Genomic DNA, 23,748 nt, shown 5'->3' on the forward strand with positions numbered 1-23,748 from the left:
CGCTTTGTACCAGAATAAAGTACTTGTTACCTGTGAAAAGCTGATTTGTGAAGGTTTCATTGGAAAGCTAAATATGTTCTGTTGAACTGTAGTTATTGGTGACATTTATTAACTTTTAGGTGCTGTGAAGTTTCAGTATGTTGCAAAATGGGGAAGTATACATTCCAGTGAAGTTCTGAGATTTGACACTACCTCCATATCATCTTTGGACCAGGCTATTTTGCTTATGCAGTGACTTTTCTGGAGATACTGTGTTTTAAAACATTACCGCAATTTATTCTTGCACTTGTATTTCAAATGGAAAAGAACCCCATGGTGTGTTCTTTTCTTTCTGATTCTACTATGCATCCTATGTTTGTTATCAGTGCCATGTTTTTATGGCTGCCAGTGTTCATCTGGAATTTCCACCTGCTTAAGTAAATATGAACTTTGTCCTCATCTGTGTTCGATAAACAGTATTTTATTATGTTCAGCATGTACAGAGTAAGCAACAACAGCTATGATGGGTGTTCAACTCTTATGTCCCTTGCACCTCAATTAAAATCCTGGAATTACAAAGACAATGCGGTGCTTGCACAGAAATACAGATTCTAGAGCTTTTTGCAACTTATCTTAAAAAATAAAGACATTTTCTATTATATTCTCTTTAATTGTGCTGATGACATCAGAAGAATGTAGGCTTATAGTGGACTTATTTAAAGTGGAAATACTGAGAGAATTAATTTTTTTTTGGCAGGCTGACACTTAAGCTCTCTGTTATTACAAAAGGTATATTCGATGAACCCGGGAGGTTTTCAGCAGGCTCTGTTTGACAGGCCCTCATTAGAGCTTTTGTATGTTGATGTGGATCTGCATGAGATCTTGGTTCATTGTGGGGATGGAAATGAAAATTTTTTTCTCACTGCTGACATGTTGTCTCTTTTTTTTCTTGTAGGTGTGTGTTGTCAAACAGTGGGCAGTCCTTGCGGCCTCCCCCGCCAGCCTGCAGTGTCATGTGCCAATATGAATGTTAAGAAAGAAAAGTGTACTTCAGAGATCAGCATCCCAGAAAGAAAAAAGGAGGAACTAAATGGAGAGAACAAATTACTGTACTGCTTGCAAAACTTGGGGCCATTCACTTTTTCTCCTGAGAAATTTCATCTTGGCCGTTGTGAGAGAGCTGAAAGAGCAAGCAGAACAGCCACAGTGATTTTCTTAGGGTCTTTTTTTTTCTTTCTTAATTTATTTTTTCCCCTTCATGCTTGGATTTTAAGACTGTCAGCTGCACTGATCATAAGCACTGGACATCAATATGTGTCATGTCATTGTAACATGTCGGTCAATGCTATGGACTCTCCTGAGTATTGTTGTGGCTTTCACAGAGCTCATTGCTTTCATGAGTGCAGACTGGCTGATTGGCAAAGCAAAGCCTTTGAGCTCTGAGGACATGGACAACAGAACAGGGGGGTTGCAGGAGCCTTACCATCTGACGCTGGGCATCTACGGGCGCTGCACCAGAATCTCCCACATGCAGCTTTCCAGACGAGACACACTTTGTGGTCCTTATGCCGAAAACTTCAATGAGATTGCCAGTGGGTTCTGGCAGGCAACCGCTATTTTCCTAGCCTTGGGAATCATGATTCTCTGCGCCATGGCATTTGTGTCTGTCTTTACTATGTGTGTGCAGAGTATTATGAAGAAAAGCATTTTTAATGTCTGTGGGCTGCTACAAGGGATTGCAGGTACGTGTACTTTGAGAGCAACTAAAGATTTTATTTTTTGTACCATTCAGCTGAAGAAACAACGATTCTGTCCTGTCTACAAACAGACTGCATTAGGCAGACCCAAAGCATTTCTATATGCTGGTATTTATTCAAACACAACTGAAATTTATAGCTACACAGCATGTAATACATTGACATTGGCAGCAGGATTGCAGTCTGGTGTGTGCCAAAATGAACTGACCAGTGTTGCTTTTGTTTGCTGGTCAGTTTTTTCCTCTCTGTTTGAATTTCTTTCAGTAACAAAAACTTCTCTCCTTTGTTACCAGCAGAGAACAAAGTTAATACTCTTGTTAAGGCAGTCTATCTTCCTCTCACTACTTTAGTAATTTTTCCATGGACCGAAGGCAGTTCTCTCAGCGTCTCAGACACTTCATGACTGTGGTGAGAGCAAATACCACCTCAGGGATAAGAACAGCCTGCAGAGTCGCACGCCCATGGTTTCATACTAAGCAGCATCCTTCAAGGCTGTGAGCTTGACAAGCGATACCTTACAATAAACCCTTCCTTTAGCCAGCTTATTGTTCAGCTGCAATTACACAGCCCGGTGAGCTTATTTCTTCACTGTCCAAGTCTCAGCTGTGCTTTGCCTGAAAAGATGAATTGGTTCTAGAGATTTAGTGTTTCTGCTTAAACCCGGGGATTTTACACAGATTAAGTGACTGCTATGTAAACCAACACTGGACAGCCCTAGTTAGAGCAGTATTTGGCTTTCTCTACTCACCATCAAGCCATGGGGAGAATCTGTCCTGTACATGGGTTTTTGTCTTTTGTGCTGTGTGACTGTGTTCATCTGGAGGAGGAGGGTGGTCTTCTGCCCTACCTCTGGCAGCCCTCGGAGACCTGTGAGGAGGGAAGGAATGAACAGGACCACCTCCTCTTTCCCTCTTGGTGATGCTCTTAAGCAGATGTTTTCAATTCATAAAATGGTTTCATTACAATAAAAATTAGGAGTTTTAACTTGTTTGCTCAAAATGAGAATCCAGCTTCCCCCCTCCTCATCTCTACTGAGGCGGCCAAACACGTCTGCGGTGGCCGTACCTAGACAGGTGTAACGGTAGGTGTTCAAACCTTTATGAAGCTGGTTGGTTTCATTTGCTTAGTTGAGGCGTAAATTAATCTTATTCTAAACACACGTGGGGAAGTAGACAAAAACTGAACTTGGTGCCCGCTGCAGCCCTCCGGAGCCAGCAGTATGGGCCAGGGACCAGCCTGCACTGGCTCCTAAAGCACTAGCGCAGTGACTCTCACCTTCCTCCATTTCATGCAATTTCAGTATAAAAGCATAATGCTTATTTTGCATCACCCACAATGTAAGGTTTGTGCTTCTGGGGCAGAATTAGATCCCTAAGTTGGCTCAAGATGCTTTTGTTCAGATGATGGCATACAATTAGCAGATTAATTATCTGCTTTATCTAATTTATCCTTTAGATAAAAATTACAGGTTTTGCTGTAGTCACTCCTGGTTTACAGGATTTGCCATCACCAGTGCGACAGGTAAGCAGCTCTGCAGTGCAGATTAGAGCCAGGAGAAGGTTTTATCTCCTTGCTTTCTTACCCCATGCTTCAGAAATAATCCATGAAACCTGATTTTCAAGAGATGATATTACTTCTTTTCTGTTGGAAGTGTATTTGTATGGGAGAGAGTGGTTAACAGCATAAGTAGATGTTTGGCATGTCAGACTTGGGTCTATTGAAAAGATAACCTTACTTACAACTCTGATACCATCTCAAAATATCTAGTCAAACATCAAGATTAGCAGGAAGTAGATTCTTATATCTTAGAAAACTGTTCTGGAGACCATGTATTTGTGAGAAAATATGTGCAAAGGCAGTTTTATGTTTTATTATCATAGAATCATAGAACGGTTTGGGTTGGAAGGGACCTTTAAAGGTCATCTAGTCCAACCCCTATCAAACCAGATGTACCTGTAAAGGGACTTGTGGCCTCAAGACTTGAACAATATGGTAGACAAAGCATTTCTTACATGTTAGGGGATAGATCAGTCCTTTTTTGAGCTGTACTGAGGATAGAAGCACTTCCCTTCTTATAATTCAGATAATGACACAGCATGAAACTGGGTAATTGAAACATCACATTACTGAAACCATTGCTATGAGAAGTACGCCTACCAGTATTGGCAGCCAGGCATCTTGCAGCTAGCAACTCATTTTCTCGAGATTAATTTTATTGGGTCCACTGCTACTTTTGTGCCAGTAGCATTACAGCATCTGCTTACTTAGTTGGAAGTATTTTCTTTATGACTTATCACAGCTGTTAATTTAAACTTTCTCAGTTCTTGAGTTTTGGAAAATGCTTAAGCAATTTGTTCAAGAAGGACAGTTGTTGGCCTGGTTAATCCATACAAGGATTATGATAGCTAGACTAATGCTCTGACCAGAGAACAAGATACAACCCTGCCTTAATCGTCTTAAGTGTAAGATCATTCTTTCAAATCTGAACAGTTATGGTTTTTAATAAGCGTAGAAGAAGAATTAACAAAATCATTTTGTTTATCAGCCTATATCAGTCCGATATTTGCAAGTATGTCAAACATATTTTCAAAGATGAGATGCACCCATGGTAGAGTCATCTACAGGAACTCAGGATCTTGCAGACTTCATCTCATTTAAAATCTATATCTTTGCTGTGGAGATTTAATATAATTAAAAACATACAGCAAGTTAATTTATTCCTGGAATTCATAATGAAAAAAAATAACATATACTGGATATATCTTTTAAGTCTAGCAACATTGGTTGTGACCTGTATGATGCCTACGGTGAAATTACAGAACACAGCCACATCTGTTCTGTTACGGCCCTTGGAGAAACATGCAAACTCTCATTTAGGTCAGCAGGAAGGAGCCATACACATATCTGGTGCACAGAGGGGTTTTTTTTTGTGACAGAAAATTAGAAATACAAAGCTATAAAGGAAGAAAATAAGGCTCTTGTTTAAACTCTTGTAACTCCTTTATTATAGAGCCAGACTTTCTACCACTCATTTTCAGACTGCAGGGTCTTTCATTCTGGAGCTGTAGAAATAGTAATCAGTGGCCCTGGTTTTGAAATGTTTGAGGATTGTTTCATCTGGAAAAGCATCTTTTCTCTGCAATAAAGTGCAAAGAATGGAGCCATGTAATTAAATAGATAATTGCTACCCAGCAGCAAGAAGGCCAGGCAGACTTTCATTTGAACGTCTTTTTGGGGAAAGTATTCTATTTTTACAATCTGTGAATCACTTGAAATGCAGAGGCTAGAAGAGGCAATACGTCATTATATGGTAGCTAATAAGAAACAATTCAAAGTAAATTTTCACAGTAATCATCTAGTTATAAGAAGTAAATAATTGATGATCCCCTATTGACATATCTTGGTATGGATATAGGATACTTGCATATATGTTTATAAGCCTTATTTCAGCTTTGGTACTTCACTGTGATATAATCTAAACATATCCTGGCCTCAAAAGGAGGGTAGGGGGGAGCTTAGGACAGAGCCTAAAACAGGTTCAGCCTTCTGTCTCTGACACAATTTCCTTTCCAAAATTCATCAATCAATAATTTTTCTTGGCTTTTTTTTTTTAACCTCTAAGGGCACAGCTTGGCAGAGCTGGCCCCCGGTTTCGTGGCTGGGTGGACACAGACCCTTCCCCACAGCTGGCAGCGTGGCTGGCGGCTGACGGACGTGCAGGTGAGCCATGACCTGCCAGCGACATCCTGACTGTGTGTCAGGAAGCAGAAGCTAAATTAGCAGCGCATATATTATCTCAACCTCAACACTTGAGCAGGCCCCTGTGTTTTGTCCTGGTTTTGGCTAGGATAGAGATATTTTTCTTCCTAGTAGCTGGTATAGTGCTGTGGTTTGGATTTAGGATGAGAATAATGTTGATAACACACTGATGTTTTAGTTGTGGCTAAGTAATTCTTACACTAGTCAAGGACTTTTCAGCTTCCCATGCTCTGCCAGGTGCACAAGAAGCTGGGAGGGGGCACGGCCAGGACAGCTGACCCAGACTGGCCAAAGGGCTATTCCATACCATATGATGTCATGCTCAGTATATAAACTGGGGGGAGTTGGCCAGGGGGCAGCGATCGCTGCTCGGGGACTGGCTGGGTGTTGATCACTGCTGGGGGACTGGCTGGGCATCGATCAGCGGGTTGTGAGCTGTTGCATCACTTGTTTTTCCTGAGTTTTATTTCTCTCTCTTTTTGTTATTTTCCCTTTCATTACAATTTATTATTATTATTATTATTATTATTATTATTATTATTATTATTATTATTAAATTTTATTTCAGTTATTAAACTGTTCTTATCTCAACTCACAAGTTTTCTCACTTTTACCCTTCCAATTCTCTCCCCCATCCCACTGGGGAGGGGGGAGTGAGTGAGCAGCTGTGTGGTGCTTAGTTGCTGGCTGGGGTTAAACCACAACAGTCCTTTTTGGTGCCCAATGTGGGGCACGAAGGATTTGAGGTAATAACAGATTAACCAGAGTGTATTAAGGAATTTCTATCTGTTAGCAGTTGCCGGTCATAATATTGATTCATCTGTTCTCGATCGTAGTTTATCTGATCTGCACCATGCTCTTCTTTTTTGCTGTACAGGTTAAAGATTGGTGTTGGGTTTTGCAGTTTGCTGTGCTCTGCAGTGATTAGTGATGTTTTGCCTGGGAGATTTGTTTTTATAACACTGACCTTGAGCGTTATCTGGTATTTGGGTTCTGTAGTGAAGCCATTACTGTACTTTGGGTACCACCTCATGGAGACAATTAGCAATTATACCTCTTCCTCTGAGAGGTTTTCTGTGGAGGACATACAGAATGGCACCTTCGCTGCCTTCTTCTATGATGTTTCCTCCTTCATTACAACAACTTTTCAGTATCATCTTGAACATCCTTGGGTAGTTAAGATACTTCTATTGGTATTTCTTGGGAATATTGTTTCAGTTTTGTCTAAGGTTAATAAGCAGTTTAAGAATATCATCCAGAGATCTGCCCCGAGGCTGGATAGTTATGAGTGGCAGGGTGTGTGGGAGAGCATGGGCAACCTAGGACAGTGGGCAGTACCTAGGAGATTGGGCACCTCCAATGTTTTGGAACTTCACCCCTGAACAACTGTAGAATCCTGAAAAATTAGTAAAGTATTTGGAAAAAGTATGTTGTCACCCTGGCAACTCGAGAGAGACACAAATCACTGCAACGTGCTGGGGCCTGGTCCATGCCTACTGAGCCCTGTTCAACACTATTCAGAACCCTCAACGGGAAGAGAAGGTCTCTGGATCTGATGACAAAACAACAGGCACTGTGGCTACTCCAACCCCCACGACAGACAATGAGGATATTCCAAGACCCGGTGACAGGCACTGTGGCTACTCCAACCCCTTCAACAGATGCTGCAGCTGAACCAGAGAACCAAGCTGTGCCAGTATCAGTTGCCCCTATAAACAAGAAAAAAATACACAAGAAAATCAGCTCATTTCTCCAGGGTTTTACTTTTTTTTCCCTGATTCTCCCCCATCCCACCGGGGCAGGGGGAAGGTGAGCAAGCGGCTGTGTGGTGCTTAGTTGCCAGCTGGGGTTAAACCATGACAGTCCTTTTTGGCACCCAACGTGGGGCTCGAAGGGTTGAGATAATGACAGATCTGACCAGAGCGTGTTAAGACAAATTTGTTATAAGCATTCATTATATTAGTTTAGTAATCGCTGGTCACAATGTTGATTCATTTGCTCTCAGAGTTGTTTTATTTGTTCTCAGAGTTGTGTTATGTAACACCTCATTTGCTATATATGCTGTTTATCAGTATTTATGTGCTGTTTATCATCTCTGGGAAATGGATTAAGGTCGTCGCTTTGCTGTACTGTGTAACAACACCGGCTTATGGTATGAAAAAATTATTGGTCATGAGATCAATCTCATATTTGTACTCAGCATTGCTGCCACCTCTGTACTTCGGGAGCCTTCTATCGGAAATTATTAATAATTACACTTTTTACTTTTTCTCCTCGGAGAGCCAACCTTTGGGAGAGACACCTTCCTCCATCTTCCCCTTCTTCTCCAGGCTGATTACAATAGCTTTTGAGAACTTTGAACATCCTTGGGATGTTTAAAGCAGCATGTTCCTATTGCTATGTCTCCTGAATGTGTGTCAGGTCTTGCTCAGGGTTAAACAACTATTTAAGAATACTGTGGCTACTCAAACCCCTGCCACAGGCACTGCAGCTACTCCAACACCCGCAACAGGAACTATGGCTACTGAAACCCCAGCGACAGGCACTGCGGTTACTCCAAACCCCTGTGACAGGCACTGTGGCTACTCAAACCCCCACGACAGGCACTGTAGCTACTCAAACCCCCACGACAGGCACCGTATCTGCTCAAACCCCGGCGACAGGCACTGCAGCTGAACCAGAGAACCAACCTGTGCCAGTATCAGTCGCCCCTATACACAAGAAGAAATCTTGGAAGCAGAAGTCGGCTCACTTTAGAAAGGGATGATGAAAAAGCAGGGCCATCACAAGGAGAGGAGGAAGAAGAGGCAGAACTCGTAAACGAGACAGAAACCACCCGATCCCTATCCTTGAGTGAGCTGTGAGAGATGTGAAAAGATTTCAGTCGTCATCGAGGCGAGCACATTGTCACCTGGCTGCTCTGATGCTGGGATAACGGGGCCAGTAGCCTGGAATTAGAGGGTAGGGAAGCCAAGCAGCTGGGATCCCTTTTGAGGGAAGGGGGCATTGACAAAGTGATTGGAAAAGGGGCACAAGTCCTCAGCCTCTGGAGGCGACTCCTGTCAGGTATGAAGGAAAGGTATCCCTTCAAGGAAGATGTTCTATATCATATATCTATCTATATCCAAAACAACCTCATAGACAGCTGGGCCAAGGAGCATGGCATTGAGTGGGTATATCACATCCCCTATCATGCACCAGCCTCCGGGAAAATCAAACGATACAATGGACTGTGAAAGACTACAGTCAAAGCAATGGGTGGTGGGGCATTCAAACACTGGGATACACATTTTGCAAAGGCCACCTGGTTAGTCAACACTAGGGGATCTGCCAATCGAGCTGGCCCTGCCCAATCAAGACTTTTACATACCGTAGAGAGGGATAAAGTCCCCGTAGTGCACATAAAAAATATGCTGGGGAAGACAGTCTGGGTTACTCCTGCCTCAGGCAGAGGTAAACCCATTCGTGGGATTGCTTTTGCTCAAGGACCTGGGTGCACTTGGTGGGTGATGCGGGAGGATGGGGAAGTCCGATGTGTACCTCAAGGGGATTTGATTTGGGGTGAAAATAGCCAATGAACTGAATTATATAATGTTAGTTGCTATATAATACTGGATGTCATCACTTCTATGGTGGCTATATGCCATATCAACGGTATTACAGTAAGAATCACCCAGATTAATGAAGAATGAACTTTGAGGAAACCAAGCAAGGTGCAGCAGTGATGGAACCAGAACTGGCTTCAGCATGCAACAACCCAACACCACACACCATCTGTCCTGCCCTGAAGGACTGTTATGACAGATGAAGCCCAAAGTCATGGACTGAATGAACTCAACGGACATTTATAGAGGGATGGCCCATGGACTAAGGGAATGATATCTGTGTGTATATCTCAAAAGCCTGGAAAAGTGGTGGTGATTAATGAGAATGTATTGGAAAGGGTAGGACCTGGGCGTGACGTAGATGGTATAGAATATGGATACTGTGGATACTGTCCTGGTTTTGTCTGAGATATAGAGTTAATAGTCTTCCTAGTAGCTGGTATAATGCTGTGTTTTGCATTTAGGATGAGAATAATGTTGATATAACCCACTGATGTTTTAGTTGTGGCTAAGTAGGGCTTACACTAGTCAAGGACTTTTCAGCTTCCCATGCTCTGCCAGGTGCACAAGAAGCTGGGAGGGAGCACAGCCAGGACAGCTGACCCAGACTGGCCAAAGGGCTATTCCATACCGTATGACATCATGCTCAGCATATAAAGCTGGGGGAAGACAAAGGAAGGGGGGGATGTTTGGAGTGATGGCGTTTGTCTTCCCAAGTAACCATTACACGTGATGGAGCCCTGCTTTCCTGGAGATGGCTGAACACCTGCCTGCCACGGGAAGCAGTGAATGAATTCCTTGTTTTCCTTTGCTTGCGTGCACAGGTTTGCTTTACCTATTAAACTGTCTTTATCTCAACCCACAAGTTTTTTCACTTTTACTCTTCCGATTCTCTCCCTCATACCACCGGGGAGGGGGAAGTGAGTGAGTAGCTGTGTGGTGCTTAGTTGCTGGCTGGGGTTAAACCACGACAGTCCTTTTTGGTGCCCAACGTGGGCACGAACCCACAACCCTGGGATTAAGAGTCCCATGCTCTACCAACTGAGCTAGAAATAATTCACCCTTATGTTGCCTGTCCAGACCCACCTGAGCCACTTCAATCTTAGCAGCCTGATCCACCTGCTGATTGTTTTGATGTGGCCCAACTCTTGGGTACGTGAGCATCTACGTCATGTACTTTTACAACCCGGTTCTTTACCCGGGCAGCAATATCTTGCCACAATGCGGCAGCCCAGATGGGTTTGCCTCTGCACTGCCAGTTGCTCTGCTTCCATTGCTGTAACCACCCCCACAGGGCATTTGCCACCATCCATGAGTCAGTATAGAGATAGAGCATTGGCCACTTTTCTTGTTCAGCAATATCTAAAGCCAGCTGGATGGCTTTCACCTCTGCAAACTGACTCGATTCACCTTCCCCTTCAGCAGTTACTGGGACTTGTCCTATAGGACTCCATACAGCAGCTTTCCACCTCCGATGCTTCCCCACAAGACGACAGGACCCATCACTGAACAGGGCATATTGCTTCTCATTTTCTGGCAGTTTATTATACAGTGGGGCCTCCTCAGCACGTTCCACCTCCTTCTCTGGCGATATGATCATGATCACTTCATGATCACTTCCAAGATTCCTGGGCGACTGGGGTTTCCTATTTGAGCCTGTTGTGTGATCAGTGTGACCCACTTACTTACTCCATGCAGCATCAGTTGCTTGATGTGTACAGGGGATTCTCCCTTTGAACATCCAGCCCAGCACTGGCAGTTGGGGTGCCAGGAGGAGCTGTGCTTCAGTACCAACCACTTCCGAAGCAGCTCAAACCCCTTCATATGCTGCTAATATCTCTTTCTCAGTTGGAGTATAGCCAGCCTCGGATCCTCTGTATCCCTGACTCCAAAACCCTAGGGGTCGACCTCAAGTCTCCCCTGGTGCTTTCCGCCAGAGGCTTCAGGTAGGGCCATTCTCCCTGGCTGCGGTGTAGAGCACATTTTTTGCATCTTGTCCTGCCCGGACTGGCCCAAGGGCTACTGCATGGACTATCTCCCGTTTAGTTTGTTCAAAGGCTTCTCGTTGCTCAGGGCCCCATTTGAAATCGTTCTTCTTCCGGGTCACTTGATAGAGAGGGCTTACGATCAGACCGTAATTTGGAATATACATTCTCCAAAAACCCACAATGCCCAAGGAAGCTTGTGTTTCCTTTTTGCTGGTTGGTGGGGACATGGCTGTTATTTTGTTGATCACATCCATTGGGATTTGACGACGTCCATCTTGCCATTTTATTCTGTGGCCTGCACTCTGCTGCCAAAGGGATTGAGAAAAACACATTAGTGATATCAATTGTGGCATACCACTTGGTTGCCTTTGACTCCAGTTCATACTGAAGTTCTAGCATGTCCAGCACGGCAGCGCTCAGTGGCCGCGTGACTTCGTTCAGGCCCCGATAGTCTACTGTTAGTCTCCACTCTCCATTAGACTATCGCACTGGCCATATGGGACTGTTAAAAGGTGAGCGAGTCTTGCTGATCACTCCTTGGCTCTCCAGTCGACAAATCAGCTTATGGATGGGAATCAGGGAGTCTTGGTTGGTGCAATATTGCCACCGGTGCACCATTGTGGTAGCGATTGGTACCTGTTGTCCTTTGACCCTCAGCAACCCCACAATAGAAGGGTCCTTCGAGAGACCAAGCAGGGTAGACAGCTGTTTAATTTCCTCCGTCTCCAAGGCAGCTATACCAAAAGCCCACCGGTACCCTTTTGGGTCCTTGAAATACCCTCTGCTGAGGTAGTCTATGCCAAGGATGCACGGAGCCTCTGGGCCAGTCACAGTGGGGTGCTTCTGCCACTCATTCCCGGTTAAGTTCACTTCAGTCTCCAATACAGTTATTGTCTCAGTTTTTCTAGGCCTTTAAAATGTCATAAATTGCCTCTGTGCCAGAGAAGTTGCCTTTCCGACTTGCAACTCAGAGCGCTTTTTTATGTGAAGCATGCTGCTGAGTTAGCCTTCACCTCTCAGGTCTAATCAGTCGTAAAAGCTTTTATCACTGATTTAGCCACAGAGACTGGAAAAAGAATGCTGAAATGGAAAAAAAGCATAACTATTGATGAAATATTCTCTTACTCAAGCCATGTGTTAAGAAGTCCTCTAAAACAAATCCTGTTTCGGTCACCCAAGTGAAACACAGAAGTCAGCCCTTCAGGGCCTTTCACAGGCTGAAGAATCAAATTTAAAGAAAAAAACTTGAAAGCAATAAAGGGGCTCGTGCAGGGTAGAGCTAATTGGCAAGAAGCAATCTTTGTGCATAGTATATGTCAACATGGGAAGCACTCTGGGGTGGGTTAAGCTGCCATTTGATGCCAGAAGTCCCAGGTTAATAGGTTAGCATGCCCAAAGAGAGTAAGATCCTATGTGAAAGTGAAGTTTTACACAGTATGTTTATTTGGGATATTTTCTCAGCCATTCATCTCATTCTCCTTAACAGAGGTCTCCGGCAGTAAAAGGAGAAGTACAACAGCTTTCCTTTCTTTCTTTTTTTGTAATGCCAACATCATTCACATAACAGTTAGCCTATAGCACTACGCTTCTTTTTTTATTCTCCTTACTTACATAATAAGCATACAAATGTGTCTGGGGTTTGCATCTATAGCAGTGAATCTCTGTTTGGCAGGATTAAAGATTATAGTGGGCTACTTAAAAAAACAAAATAACAACCCACAAAAAACCCTTTTAAGAGAACTCTTCTTGCTATGAAGAGTCCTTGCAAGTTGAATTTCAATGCTTCCAATGGCCGCATTCTGAAAAACACCATTCACAATGTTGTAGAAGTCACTTTCTAGCTCAAATAGAATCCAGTACATAGCGTTAGGCCTGTTGAAGCCTTAGACTGCAAGCTGTGAACTTTCACCTAGATACGCTGACTGTATGCTGAATTCCTACCTAGCTACATGAAGGAAGGCCCTGAAACCGGTGCAAACCAGGAAGATAAGGTAGCCACAACCATCAGCAGAAGCTGCAACTATTCAAGATAAGAAAAGGAATGTCCTGCCTGGAGATAGGGAAAGGATCCAATAAGGAACAAGAAGACCCCAGACCCAAATATTACTATTGGACCGAACCATCACATGAGGGGAGGGGAACTCAGACTGTAAGGGTATAATTGCCCAGGGATTTCTTTGTTCAGGGTCCCTCTCCGGAGGCACCCAGCTCAAGCTGCTCTTCACTGCTGTACCACTCAATAAATTCGCCTGGCGTACGTCATGTCGGAGGCTCTGCTTCGGGGAAACCTAGAGTCGAGCCTGAGGGGAGAGAAAGCACCCGAGGGTGAGTGTGTGTGTGTGTGAGTGAGGAGTCGAAAAGGGGCACCCATCAGCTCAGTGGAGCTGCCTGCTGTGAAGGGACTCCGGTCCTAGCAGTTAAAGTCTTGGGTGGTGTGTGTGTGACTCCCTGAATGGTGTGTGAATGCTCAGGCAGCAGCTGCTCCTTTAACAACAAAACTGAAAAATGACCCATTATTCTTCAACTGCAACCATCAGCTAGTGCTGAAACAAATTTGAAAAGAATATTCAAAATGTACCCAAATTCAGTCAAGAATTACTGCATTGCTTGCACACTTTCATTAGAACATATATAGAGAAAATATTCTCTCTAATCCCACAGAGTTAAAAGAAAGTGACTTAGGAAAAATATTTACAGTAGCTTGAATAAAATTTCTTCTCTAGTGTAGTAAGCTGTATTCAGCTAATAGACACAGTATTTTTAACATGAAGTGAAAAAAAAAAAAACTTTTAATACCCTTTGTAGCTCAACATTAATTCACTTCTTTGTTGGTAGCTGTCCTTCTAAAAGAAAAAAAAAAACAAAAACTATTTAGGTGTGGGCTGAATTGATTTTACTGTTCTGTTTCATTGCTATTTTAATCTATACTTTTCAATTTCTGTCTACATAGCTTTTTTCTATAGAGATATAATATTTGGGAAAGAGAAAAAGAGGGATACTTCTATTTACCTCCCCCTCCCCTGTCACCCATCTCTCCCCTGCAAAGTGCAATCTACAGGCTCTTCATTTATGACTGTTGCTGGTATTATTCTAAGAGCAAGGGAAAACTCTTTCTATCTTTTAAGACTATCTCTTGGCAAGTCAAAGTTAATTCCTTACACAAAAAGCTGATGCCTGAAGTCATATTTGTCTTTTAAGTAGGGAGGATGCAAGGTTAATTTAAATTTTCCTTATGCTGTTTTGTGAGTTTTTGAAAATTGCATTTAAAGCCAAGAACTGAGCTCTGAGAATAGGAAGAACTTTGACATATTCATGAAAACCTTAAATCACGTCCTTCAATAGTTAGTATGAGAACATTTTAACAGATCTTCTCTTGAAGATTGGCTTCTGTTCAAAGACACTGGGACAAGAGCAAAAAAGTATTTATTAAAAAAAAAAATCTGTATCATTAATATTTACTGTCCTCCTGCCAGATCCATCTCAAGGCAAACTGTCGACAGGAGATAATTGTTGCTTCATCAGATTATGCTGACATAAAATTATACAACACACAAACTGAGCTTTGTACTTCTATGACTAACAAAAGCTTTAGTGTTTTAATCTCAATTTACAGCATTAAATGGCTTAGAAAGCAGAACAATGCAGATTAAATACAGAAGTAATATTTGAATGAGTCAAGTGTAAGAATAACTGAGTCAAATTCAAGAAACCTGAGAGTTATAACGGTTAATTGATCCAGAAAGCAACTTTTATACACAAATCGGTAGATTGTGCTAGGAGCTGGTCTTGTGTTCCTGTGCACTGTGAGTATAAATGAATGCCAAGGCTAAGGCGCTTGGCTCCCCTTTCCAGCCCCTTGTGAGCTCTAGGCCATACTCTCTTATGTCTTTCATTCATTAGCGGGATACTTTGCTCCTGGCTCTGTGCAGCCCATCCAGCCTCCTCCTCCACCACCACCCCCGCCCTGGGGACTCTTCAGAAAAAAAAACCACGCACCCCCATGCTGCTTTGTGCTATCCACAAGCAACTGAAAACCCATTTATCTTGCTTCAACATTGTGGTGGGTTGACCTTGGCTGGATGCCAGGTGTCCACCAAGCTGCTCTATCACTCCCCCTCCTCAGCTGGACAGGGGGAAGAAAATATAACAAAAGGCTTGTGGGTAGAGATAAGGACAGGGAGATTACTCAGCAATTACCATCACAGGCAAAACAGACTCGACTCAGGGAAATTAATTTAATTTATTACTAATCAAATCAGAGTAGGGTAATGAGAAATGAAACCAAATCTTAAACACCTTCTCCCCACCCCTCCCTTCTTCCCAGGCTCAACTTCACTCCTGATTTCTCTACCTCCTCCCCCTCCCCAGTGGTGCAGGGGGACAGGGAATGGGAGTTGCAGTCATTTCATCATACATTGTCTCTGCTGCTCCTTCCTCCTCACTCTCTTTCCCTGCTCCATTGTGGGGTCCCTTCCACGGGAGACAGTTCTCCACAAGCTTCTCCAACGTGAGTCCTTCCCATGGGCTTCAGTTTTTCACAAACTGATCCAGCATGGGTCCTTTCCACTTGTCCTTTCCACAGGGTGCAGTCCTTCAGGAACAGACTGCTCCAGTGTGGGTCCCCCACAAGGTCACAAGTCCTGCCAACAAACCTGCTCCAGCGTGGGCTCCTCTCTCCATGGGTCCACAGGTCCTGCCAGGAGCCTGCTCCAGTGCAGGCTCTCCACAGGGTCACAGCCTCCTTTGGGCATCCACCTGCTCTGGCATGGGGTCCTCCATGGGCTGCAAGTGGATATCTGCTCCACCGTTAACCTCCATGGGCTGCAGGGAAGCAACCTGCCTCACCACGGTCTTCACCACAGGCTGCAGGGGAATCTCTGCTCTGGCACCTGGAGCACCTCCTCCCCCTCCTTCTTCACTGTCCTTGGTGTCTGCAGAGTTGTTTCTCTCACATATTCTCACTCCTCTCTCTTCCGGCTGCTGTTGCGCAGCAGTTTTTTTTCCCCTTCTTAAATATGCTACCACAGAGGCACTACTACTATCGCTGATTGGCTCAGCTTTGGCCAGCGGTGGGTCCACCTTGGAGCTGGCTGACATTGGCTCTGTCAGACATAGGGGAAGCTTCTGGCAGCTTCTCACAGAAGCCATCCCTGTAGACCCCCCCACTACCAAAACCTTGCCACACAAACCCAATAAAGACATTTTTCTTTTCTTGTTGCAAAGGCTGTAAAAGAAAAACTTAGTAATCATTGGGCTATGGATGTGATGAAACTATTGCCGGTGTGCTGGTTGGGGTTACCTTGCTTCTGCCTTGCGCTCTGTCTCTGTGTGCCTTTTCTGAAAAGTAGGTTGTTGGCTATTGGAGGCAGAAACTGTGAGCAGAGCTGCCAGGCTCTGTGGTAATGCAAATAAATAACCAAAATGAGAGTGCTGCAGGCAGGCGAGCCCCAGGGACTGGGCAGTGGCTACAGAAAGGCAAGGATATAGGCAATTAAGCATAAACTTCTGTCAAAGAAGCAAAGATGTAAGGGACCTGGCCAGGCTCTGCCCTGTGGATGCTGGTATGAGAAATCAGTGCTGAGGATTTACCATGTTTTTTTTCCCCCTGTGGATTGTTTAGTCACAGACTGGCCTGTAAGTGTTTTTTGCTCAACTGCAGCTGCTTGGATGTGTGTTAGATGTAGATCAAGGCTACAGCTTTAGCCGTAGAAACAGCCCTCTGGCTTTTTCGTGTTGCATAAAATGGTTGTGTGGTGCTCCTTAGGTCAAAGGTGGAAGAGCATAGAGACTGCCAAGCTATTTGTATCATCACAGTTAACCATTTTGCCTATTTAAAAGCAGACCTTGCCTTTCCAAGCAGCATCATAACCTCTCCTGCTCTTGCTACCCCTGCTATATCTTACCTTGTTCTTTCCACACGGGCATTTTTCCTTCCCTCTGCATCTGTGTTCCCAGGACCACAGAGGTGGTTCTTTTTTTTGGGTCTCTGGAAGCTGCTGCTCTGTTTACAGGTAGTTGGACAGTTAAGTGCTTTGGATTGCTGGCTTCTGCTTTAGCCCATGGTTTGCTCTGTGAGTGGTAAAGCATCTTGTGTGTATTTTTTTTAAGCTGCAGGAGTCATTGAAATGAGCTCTATAGCCTGTGACTATCTCTTTTGTAGTTACTAGGAAGCAGGAGGCAAAGCTCCTCTTGATCTTTTTATATGAGCACCCCTTTTTGGGCAGGGAGGGAGAATCAGGAAGGGGTCTTTGTATGCTGTGCAGCTCAGCCAGGTACTGGAGCTTTGAGCTGAATATGTGAAGAGTCTGTGCCTCTCCACTTGTTGTTAGCATAAAAATCCAAAGAATGTCATTTCTGTTGTGGGTATGTTGAAGTGGCTTAACTGAATCATCTTTATTCACTTTTCCTAGCAAGTAGGAACCAGGTATTAATGAAATGAGAAATGATGATAAATATTAGTGATAGTGAGAAGAGGTGCATGTGTTGTTCCAAAAGTGGGGTCATTAGCCCGCTGTGCAAACGTCAACTGACACACAGTGCAGAGGTATTTTATTCATGTTTGTGCACAAAGATGGGTGCTAAATGGTAGTTCCACAAAGCTAGCACATCTTCATACAAAACTACAGCATATTTATCTTGCTACATGATTAGTATAAACCCGCCCAAAATTACACTTATTGGTTAGTGATTAACATTTCATGCTCTATTGGTTTGCTGTATTTAAATTAGCCTCGCTTGCTATGCAAATTAGCACGCATGCTCCTGGGGGGGGGGGGGGGGGGGGCAAGTCTTTCCAGTCCTGAATTGAGTCGATAGTCTCGATCTTCCCTCGCTGCTTTTACCTTTCACCCAGTTTTATCTGTCCTCATGCTGCTTTGGCAATCATCATCCAACCTTTGGCGCTAGGATGTTCCCTTTTATCAGTCTGTTAGCTCCTCTTCAAGGGTATAGTCATTAGTTTTTCATGGTTCGTTGATAAAATAAATACTTCCTTATCTTTTAGCTCCTTCTCCTAATTGCCAGATCCTTTTCGCAGAGAACACGTGGTTCATAGTTTTGCAGGAAGTAGAAAATGCCACTTTCTGCAGGATATCACATGTCCTGAGAAGCTTTCTGTCTGCACTGAAATGGAGTAGAAGGTAGGTTCGGTAGTGAAAACATTACTTTTTTTTTCTTTTATTATGCTAGGCTAGTATAGGATTCACAAAGTTAGCTATCTAAGGGGGAAAAAAAAAAGAAACCACAACAGGCGAGAATCTGACTGTATTCACAGACCATAATTAAGACTTTTCTCCAAATTTTTTTTTCACCTTTGAAAAAAACTGCTGTAGTTTATCAAAACTGTGGGCTGCGGTCTATATTTCTCCAGGAATTTTCTATACTCTTAAAAAAAAAAATTCAGTAAAGTCCTGATGAATACACTTGACAGTGCTGCAGCCTTTTGGGGGGGGCTGAGTTTTGGGTAATGGCTTTTCAGCTTGGGGCATACATAACATGAACCAGTAGCTTTCAGGAGTTCTTCAGTGCTCAGTTTTTGGTAAAAAGAGATGGATGTAACTTCTCAGTCCTGCTTGTGACTCAGCCATAAGCCAGGTTTGCAGTTAAACATAGGCTCTCTAGGTTTGATAGTGATGGGGGGGGTAAACCTTAAAAACTTCCTTGGTGGCAGCAGCTACATTAACATTTCAGATTTGGTTTCTTACTTGCGTGATGGTGATTTTTTAACTACCTTGTGATTATTAGAGAAAAATGGCAACTGGACGATACCAATGTAGAGTTAGAAAAATACATCACGTAGTCACGCTGGTTATACAGAACAGGAAACTAGTGATGAATAGAGGAGAAGGAATTGCTTGGTTTTAGTCTGAAACAGCTGCTGGGCTCAGCAGGATGAAAGCACAGCTTATCCAGGTCTGTCCAAGATAAAGCAATACTTAATGCAGTTTGGCCAATCATCAGCCAGGAAACACTGCATAAAATTTGTCACTGGTTCTTAAATGTAAGCAGTGATGAAATCCCTTCACAGAGAATGGATATCACTCACTAATGGATTTTGCTGCCACGAATAATGACATGCCCGTGGTGTTGTGTCATCATTAGAAAAACGCTGGAGGAAGGACTTTCTTTTGTGAACTATCTGGCATTCATAGACATTAATTTTAGACAGTTGGATAATGTTTTTTGCATTTTGTGTATATTAACTGCTTACTAGCTAGGATCTAGTTTTTCTTTCTCAATGAGGAAGGTTTTTTGCATCTGGCTGAATTTCTTTAAACAAAATTAAGAAAACCTAACATATTGCAAAATGGGCTAGTGTAACTAACTGAATTGAAAAAGATGTAAACAAGTCTTTACAGCTGTGTTTGGTATAATCTGTTAGTATAGGGTAGAAAAAAACCACTTTTCTATTTTATTACTTAGTAGAAATTTGGGGATTGGCTGAAATCTATGGATGAACCAGCAGCGTACATAAAAAGCACAACTTTCAGCCCGCTTCTAGAAGATGATAACACATTTACCAGCTATTTTCCTCAAGGTACCAGGTTAAATAAAGGGATTTACAGTGCAGGACAATTAAATCAGTAATGTTTATGGGATCTGGAAGGCTGTATTCATTTTCTGGATAAACTGGTTGTGTTTAAGCAAAAACTATTTTGCATAATTATTCCTCTTCTTATAAGTAAAATTTTAAAGAAAACAGAAAGCAAATTTTGATACCTATGAGCTGTCCTGATGTTTAGTTACATACAATATTTAGTTAAGACAACAAAAAAATGTCTCTACAAATACATTCACAACAAAAGGAGGACTAAGGAGAATCTCCATCCTTTATTGGATGCGGGGGGAAACATAGGTACTGAGGTACTTAATGCCTTCTCTTTGCCTCAGTCTTTAATAGTCAGACCAGTTGTTCTGGGGAGCAGAATGCTCCCCCTGAGCTGGAAGACAGGGACAGGACGGGGAGCAGAATGAAGCCCCCATAATCCAAGGGGAAATGGTTAGCGACCTGCTACACCACGTAGACACACACAAGTCTATGGGGCCGGATGGGATCCACCCAAGGGTACTGAGGGAGCTGGCAGAAGTGCTCACCAAGCCACTTTCCATCATCTATCAGCAGTCCTGGCTAACCGGGGAGGTCCCAATCGACTGGAGGTTAGCAAATGTGACGCCCATCTACAAGAAGGGCTGGAAGGAGGATCTGGGGAACTACAGGCCTGTCAGCCTGACCTCGGTGCCAGGGAAGGTTATGGAGCAGATCATCCTGAGTGCCATCACATGGCATGTATGGGACAACCAGGGGATCAGACCCAGTCAGCATGGGTTTATGAAAGACAGGTCCTGCTCAACTAACCTGATCTCCTTCTATGTTAAGGTGACCTGCTTAGTGGATGAGGGAAAGGCTGTGGATGTTGTCTGCCTGGGCTTTAGTAAAGCCTTTGACATCATTTCCCACAGCATTCTCCTGGAGAAACTGGCTGCTCATGACTTGGACGGGCATGCTCTTTGCTGGGTAAAAATCTGGCTGGATGGCCAAGCCCAAAGAGTGGTGGTGAATGGAGTTAAATCCATTTGGTGGCCGGTCACAAGTGGTGTTCCCCAGGGCTCAGTATTGGGGCCAGTTCTGTTTACTGTTTTTAAATATCAAACCCATTTGTGGGCTTGCTTTTGCTCAAGGACCTGGGTGCACTTGGTGGGTGATGTGGAAGGATGGGGAAGTCCAATGTGTACCTCAAGGGGATTTCATTTTGGGTGTGAATAGCCAATGAACTGAACTGTATGATGTTATTTGTTATATAATACTGGATGTCATCACTTTTATGGTTGCTATATGCCATATCAATGGTATTACAGCAAGAGTGCACTTTCTGCTGGGTAAAAAACTGGCTAAATGGCCGAGCCCAGAGAGCGGTGGTGAATGGAGTCAAATCCAGTTGGCGGCCGGTCATGAGTCGTGTTCCTCAGAGCTCAGTATTGGGGCCGGTTCTGTTTAATATCTTTGTCAACAATCTGGATGAGGGGATCGAGTGCACCCTCAGTAAGTTTGCAGATGACACCAAGATGGGAGGGAGTGTTGATCTGCTGGAGGGTAGGAAGGCCCTGCAGAGGTATCTGGTCTGGCTGGATCGATGAGCTGAGGTCAACTGCATGAGCTTCAACAAGGCTAAGTGCTGGGTCCTGCACTTGGGTCACAAAATCCCATGCAACGCTACAGGCTTGGGGAAGAGCGGCTGGAGAGCTGCCTGGTGGAAAAGGACCTGGGGGTGCTGGTTGACAGCTGGCTGAATATGAGCCAGCAGTGTGCCCAGGTGGCCAAGAAGGCCAATGGCATCCTGGCTTGCATCAGGAATACTGTGGCCAGCAGGACCAGGGAAGTGATCGTCCCATTGTACTCGGCACTGATGAGGCTGGACCTCGAGTACTGTGTTCAGTTTTGGGCCCCTCACTACAAGAAGGACATCGAGGTGCTGGAGCATGTCCAAAGAAGCTGGTGAAGGGTCTAGAGAACAAGTCTTATGAGGAGCAGCTGAGGGAGCTGGGGTTGTTTAGTCTGGAGAAGAGGAGGGTGAGGGGAGACCTTATTGCTCTCTACAACTACCTGCAAGGAGGTTGTAGCGAGGTGGGGGTCGGTCTCTTCTCCCTAGTAGCAAGTGATAGGACGAGAAGAAATGGCCTCAAGCTGCACCAGGGGAGGTTTAGACTGGATATTAGGAAAAATTTCTTCACTGAGAGGGTAGTCAGGCATTGGAACAGGCTGCCCAAGGAAGTGGTTGAGTCCCCATCCCTGGAGGTATTTAAAAGATGTGTAGATGTGGCACTTAGGGACATGGTTTGGTGGTGCACTTGGCAGTGCTAGGTTAACGGTTGGACTTGATCTTAAAGGTCTTTTCCAACCTAAACAATTCTATGATCGTATACCTTATAGGAAGGAGATCTGGTTTTAACTCATTGTTTCTCACAGAAGCCACCCCTGTAGCCCCCCTGCTATCAAAACCTTGCCACACAAACACAATACACAGGGTTCAGATGAGAGCATTGTAGCCACTAGCATATTAGGCATTTTGATTAAATCTCTCATCTTTGTACAAAGACACATCATGTGTACAGGGACTCTAATGTGACTTTTCATTTCCTTAATGAAGCCCTTCACTGCTTAGATACAGACTGGTCCTCATAGGAGAGAAAACTATCAATACGAGTGACAAATCAGATGGGCAAAACATCTAGTTTGAGCTTTTTACTTCCAGGCTGAGGCACAGCAGGGTGTTCAGGTGGTTTAGCAAGATCAGGAGTTGAAGCTTTTGCTCATGCATCACTAGAAATGTGCTTTCCTTCTGCAGCAGTTGATCACCTGTTTAGAGGATCCCAGTGTTACCTATGCACTGGCGGTGGGTACTTAGATCCGTTCATTTGTGTCTGACTCCAGAATCCCTTCATTGTGAAAGCAGCTTATTGAACTGGCTGTATTATTTGTCTACTATGTCCTGCTGTGGCCAAATAAGCAGATGCAGTTTGAGATTTTATTTTTTCCAGGCAAGAAATTCAAGGTAGGAAAAATCCAGAGGAAAAAGGCAAAAATGTTTATGATGAATGACTAAATAAAGCTGAAAGAGGGCTAGCTAAATATGAATTCAAAAGTGGATGCAAACATTCCTAAGTATTTGAAATGTGCAAGTATAAACAGTAGGCAGAGATGCTCAAATGTTTTGCAAGCTCTGTATACCTAGCAATAATGTGTGAAAACAAAGAATGCAGAAGGAATACAGGGATTAAAATTAAGAACAAAGTCATTATCATATGAAACAAACCTTTCATAAGAAAAATCGTAGGATAGTTCCAAGTTTAGATAAAACACTACACAGTATATACTAGGGAACAATCAGTAAAAGAAGGATGGATGGGGAAGAGTCATCTTCTCCCAATGCTGGTACTTATGAGTGAGTAGTCACCCTGATAACCATCACTACATGGGCTGTGTTTGGTGTTAAATTGATCATTTGTTAAACTTCTCTCCTTTCTTTCTGTTTTTATTTCTAGGCCTCTTCCTTATCTTAGGCTTGATACTTTACCCTGCAGGTTGGGGATGCCAGAAAGCAATAAGCTATTGTGGACGTTATGCTTCTGCTTACAAACTAGGAGACTGCTCCTTGGGCTGGTCTTTCTACACAGCTATTGGTGGCACTATTCTGACGTTCATCTGTGCAGTCTTCTCGGCGCAAGCTGAAATAGCTACATCCAGTGACAAAGTGCAAGAAGAAATAGAAGAAGGAAAAAACCTTATCTGCCTCCTTTAACTCCAGTGGGAAAAACATCATCGGGAAAAACACCAGCGTGTGGATCTTAATTTGCTTTCCATTGACTGGACAAGCAGATCCGATTACTTGTTTCCACCATTTGTGTGATTGAGCCCCATACGTTCCAGCCCTGAACTACTGAAATGGTCTTTGTTCCTTGCTGGGCAATGAGGATCAAAGGATCCCAAGAAAGCAGAATGTAAATACTTGGGGAATTTTTTAGTTTCATTCTATTATCAGGACGCAGTGGAATTTATTAATCCAATTGGGGAGGTGCGGAATCATGTGTATATAGCAGGAATGTTGTTGTTATAACTGACAAATTCTGACTGATTGGATTGTCTTACCTACCTTGGCCACTTTG

At 43.6% G+C, this 23,748-nt stretch overlaps 1 protein-coding gene across 1 annotated transcript; it reads left to right on the plus strand.

Moving 5' to 3' along the window:
* Positions 1-1,291: 1,291 nt before the first annotated feature.
* On the plus strand, positions 1,292-23,384 carry LOC309601834 (LHFPL tetraspan subfamily member 2 protein-like; the record flags this gene model as incomplete). The annotated part of the gene is made up of 2 exons (XM_082335009.1): positions 1,292-1,721; positions 23,128-23,384. 2 exons carry the CDS (start codon positions 1,292-1,294, stop codon positions 23,382-23,384), a joined length of 687 nt encoding a protein of 228 aa, XP_082191135.1.
* Positions 23,385-23,748: the final 364 nt, after the last annotated feature.

This window comes from Platalea leucorodia, assembly GCF_965183815.1.
Source record: "Platalea leucorodia genome assembly, chromosome: W".
NCBI lineage: Eukaryota > Metazoa > Chordata > Aves > Pelecaniformes > Threskiornithidae > Platalea > Platalea leucorodia.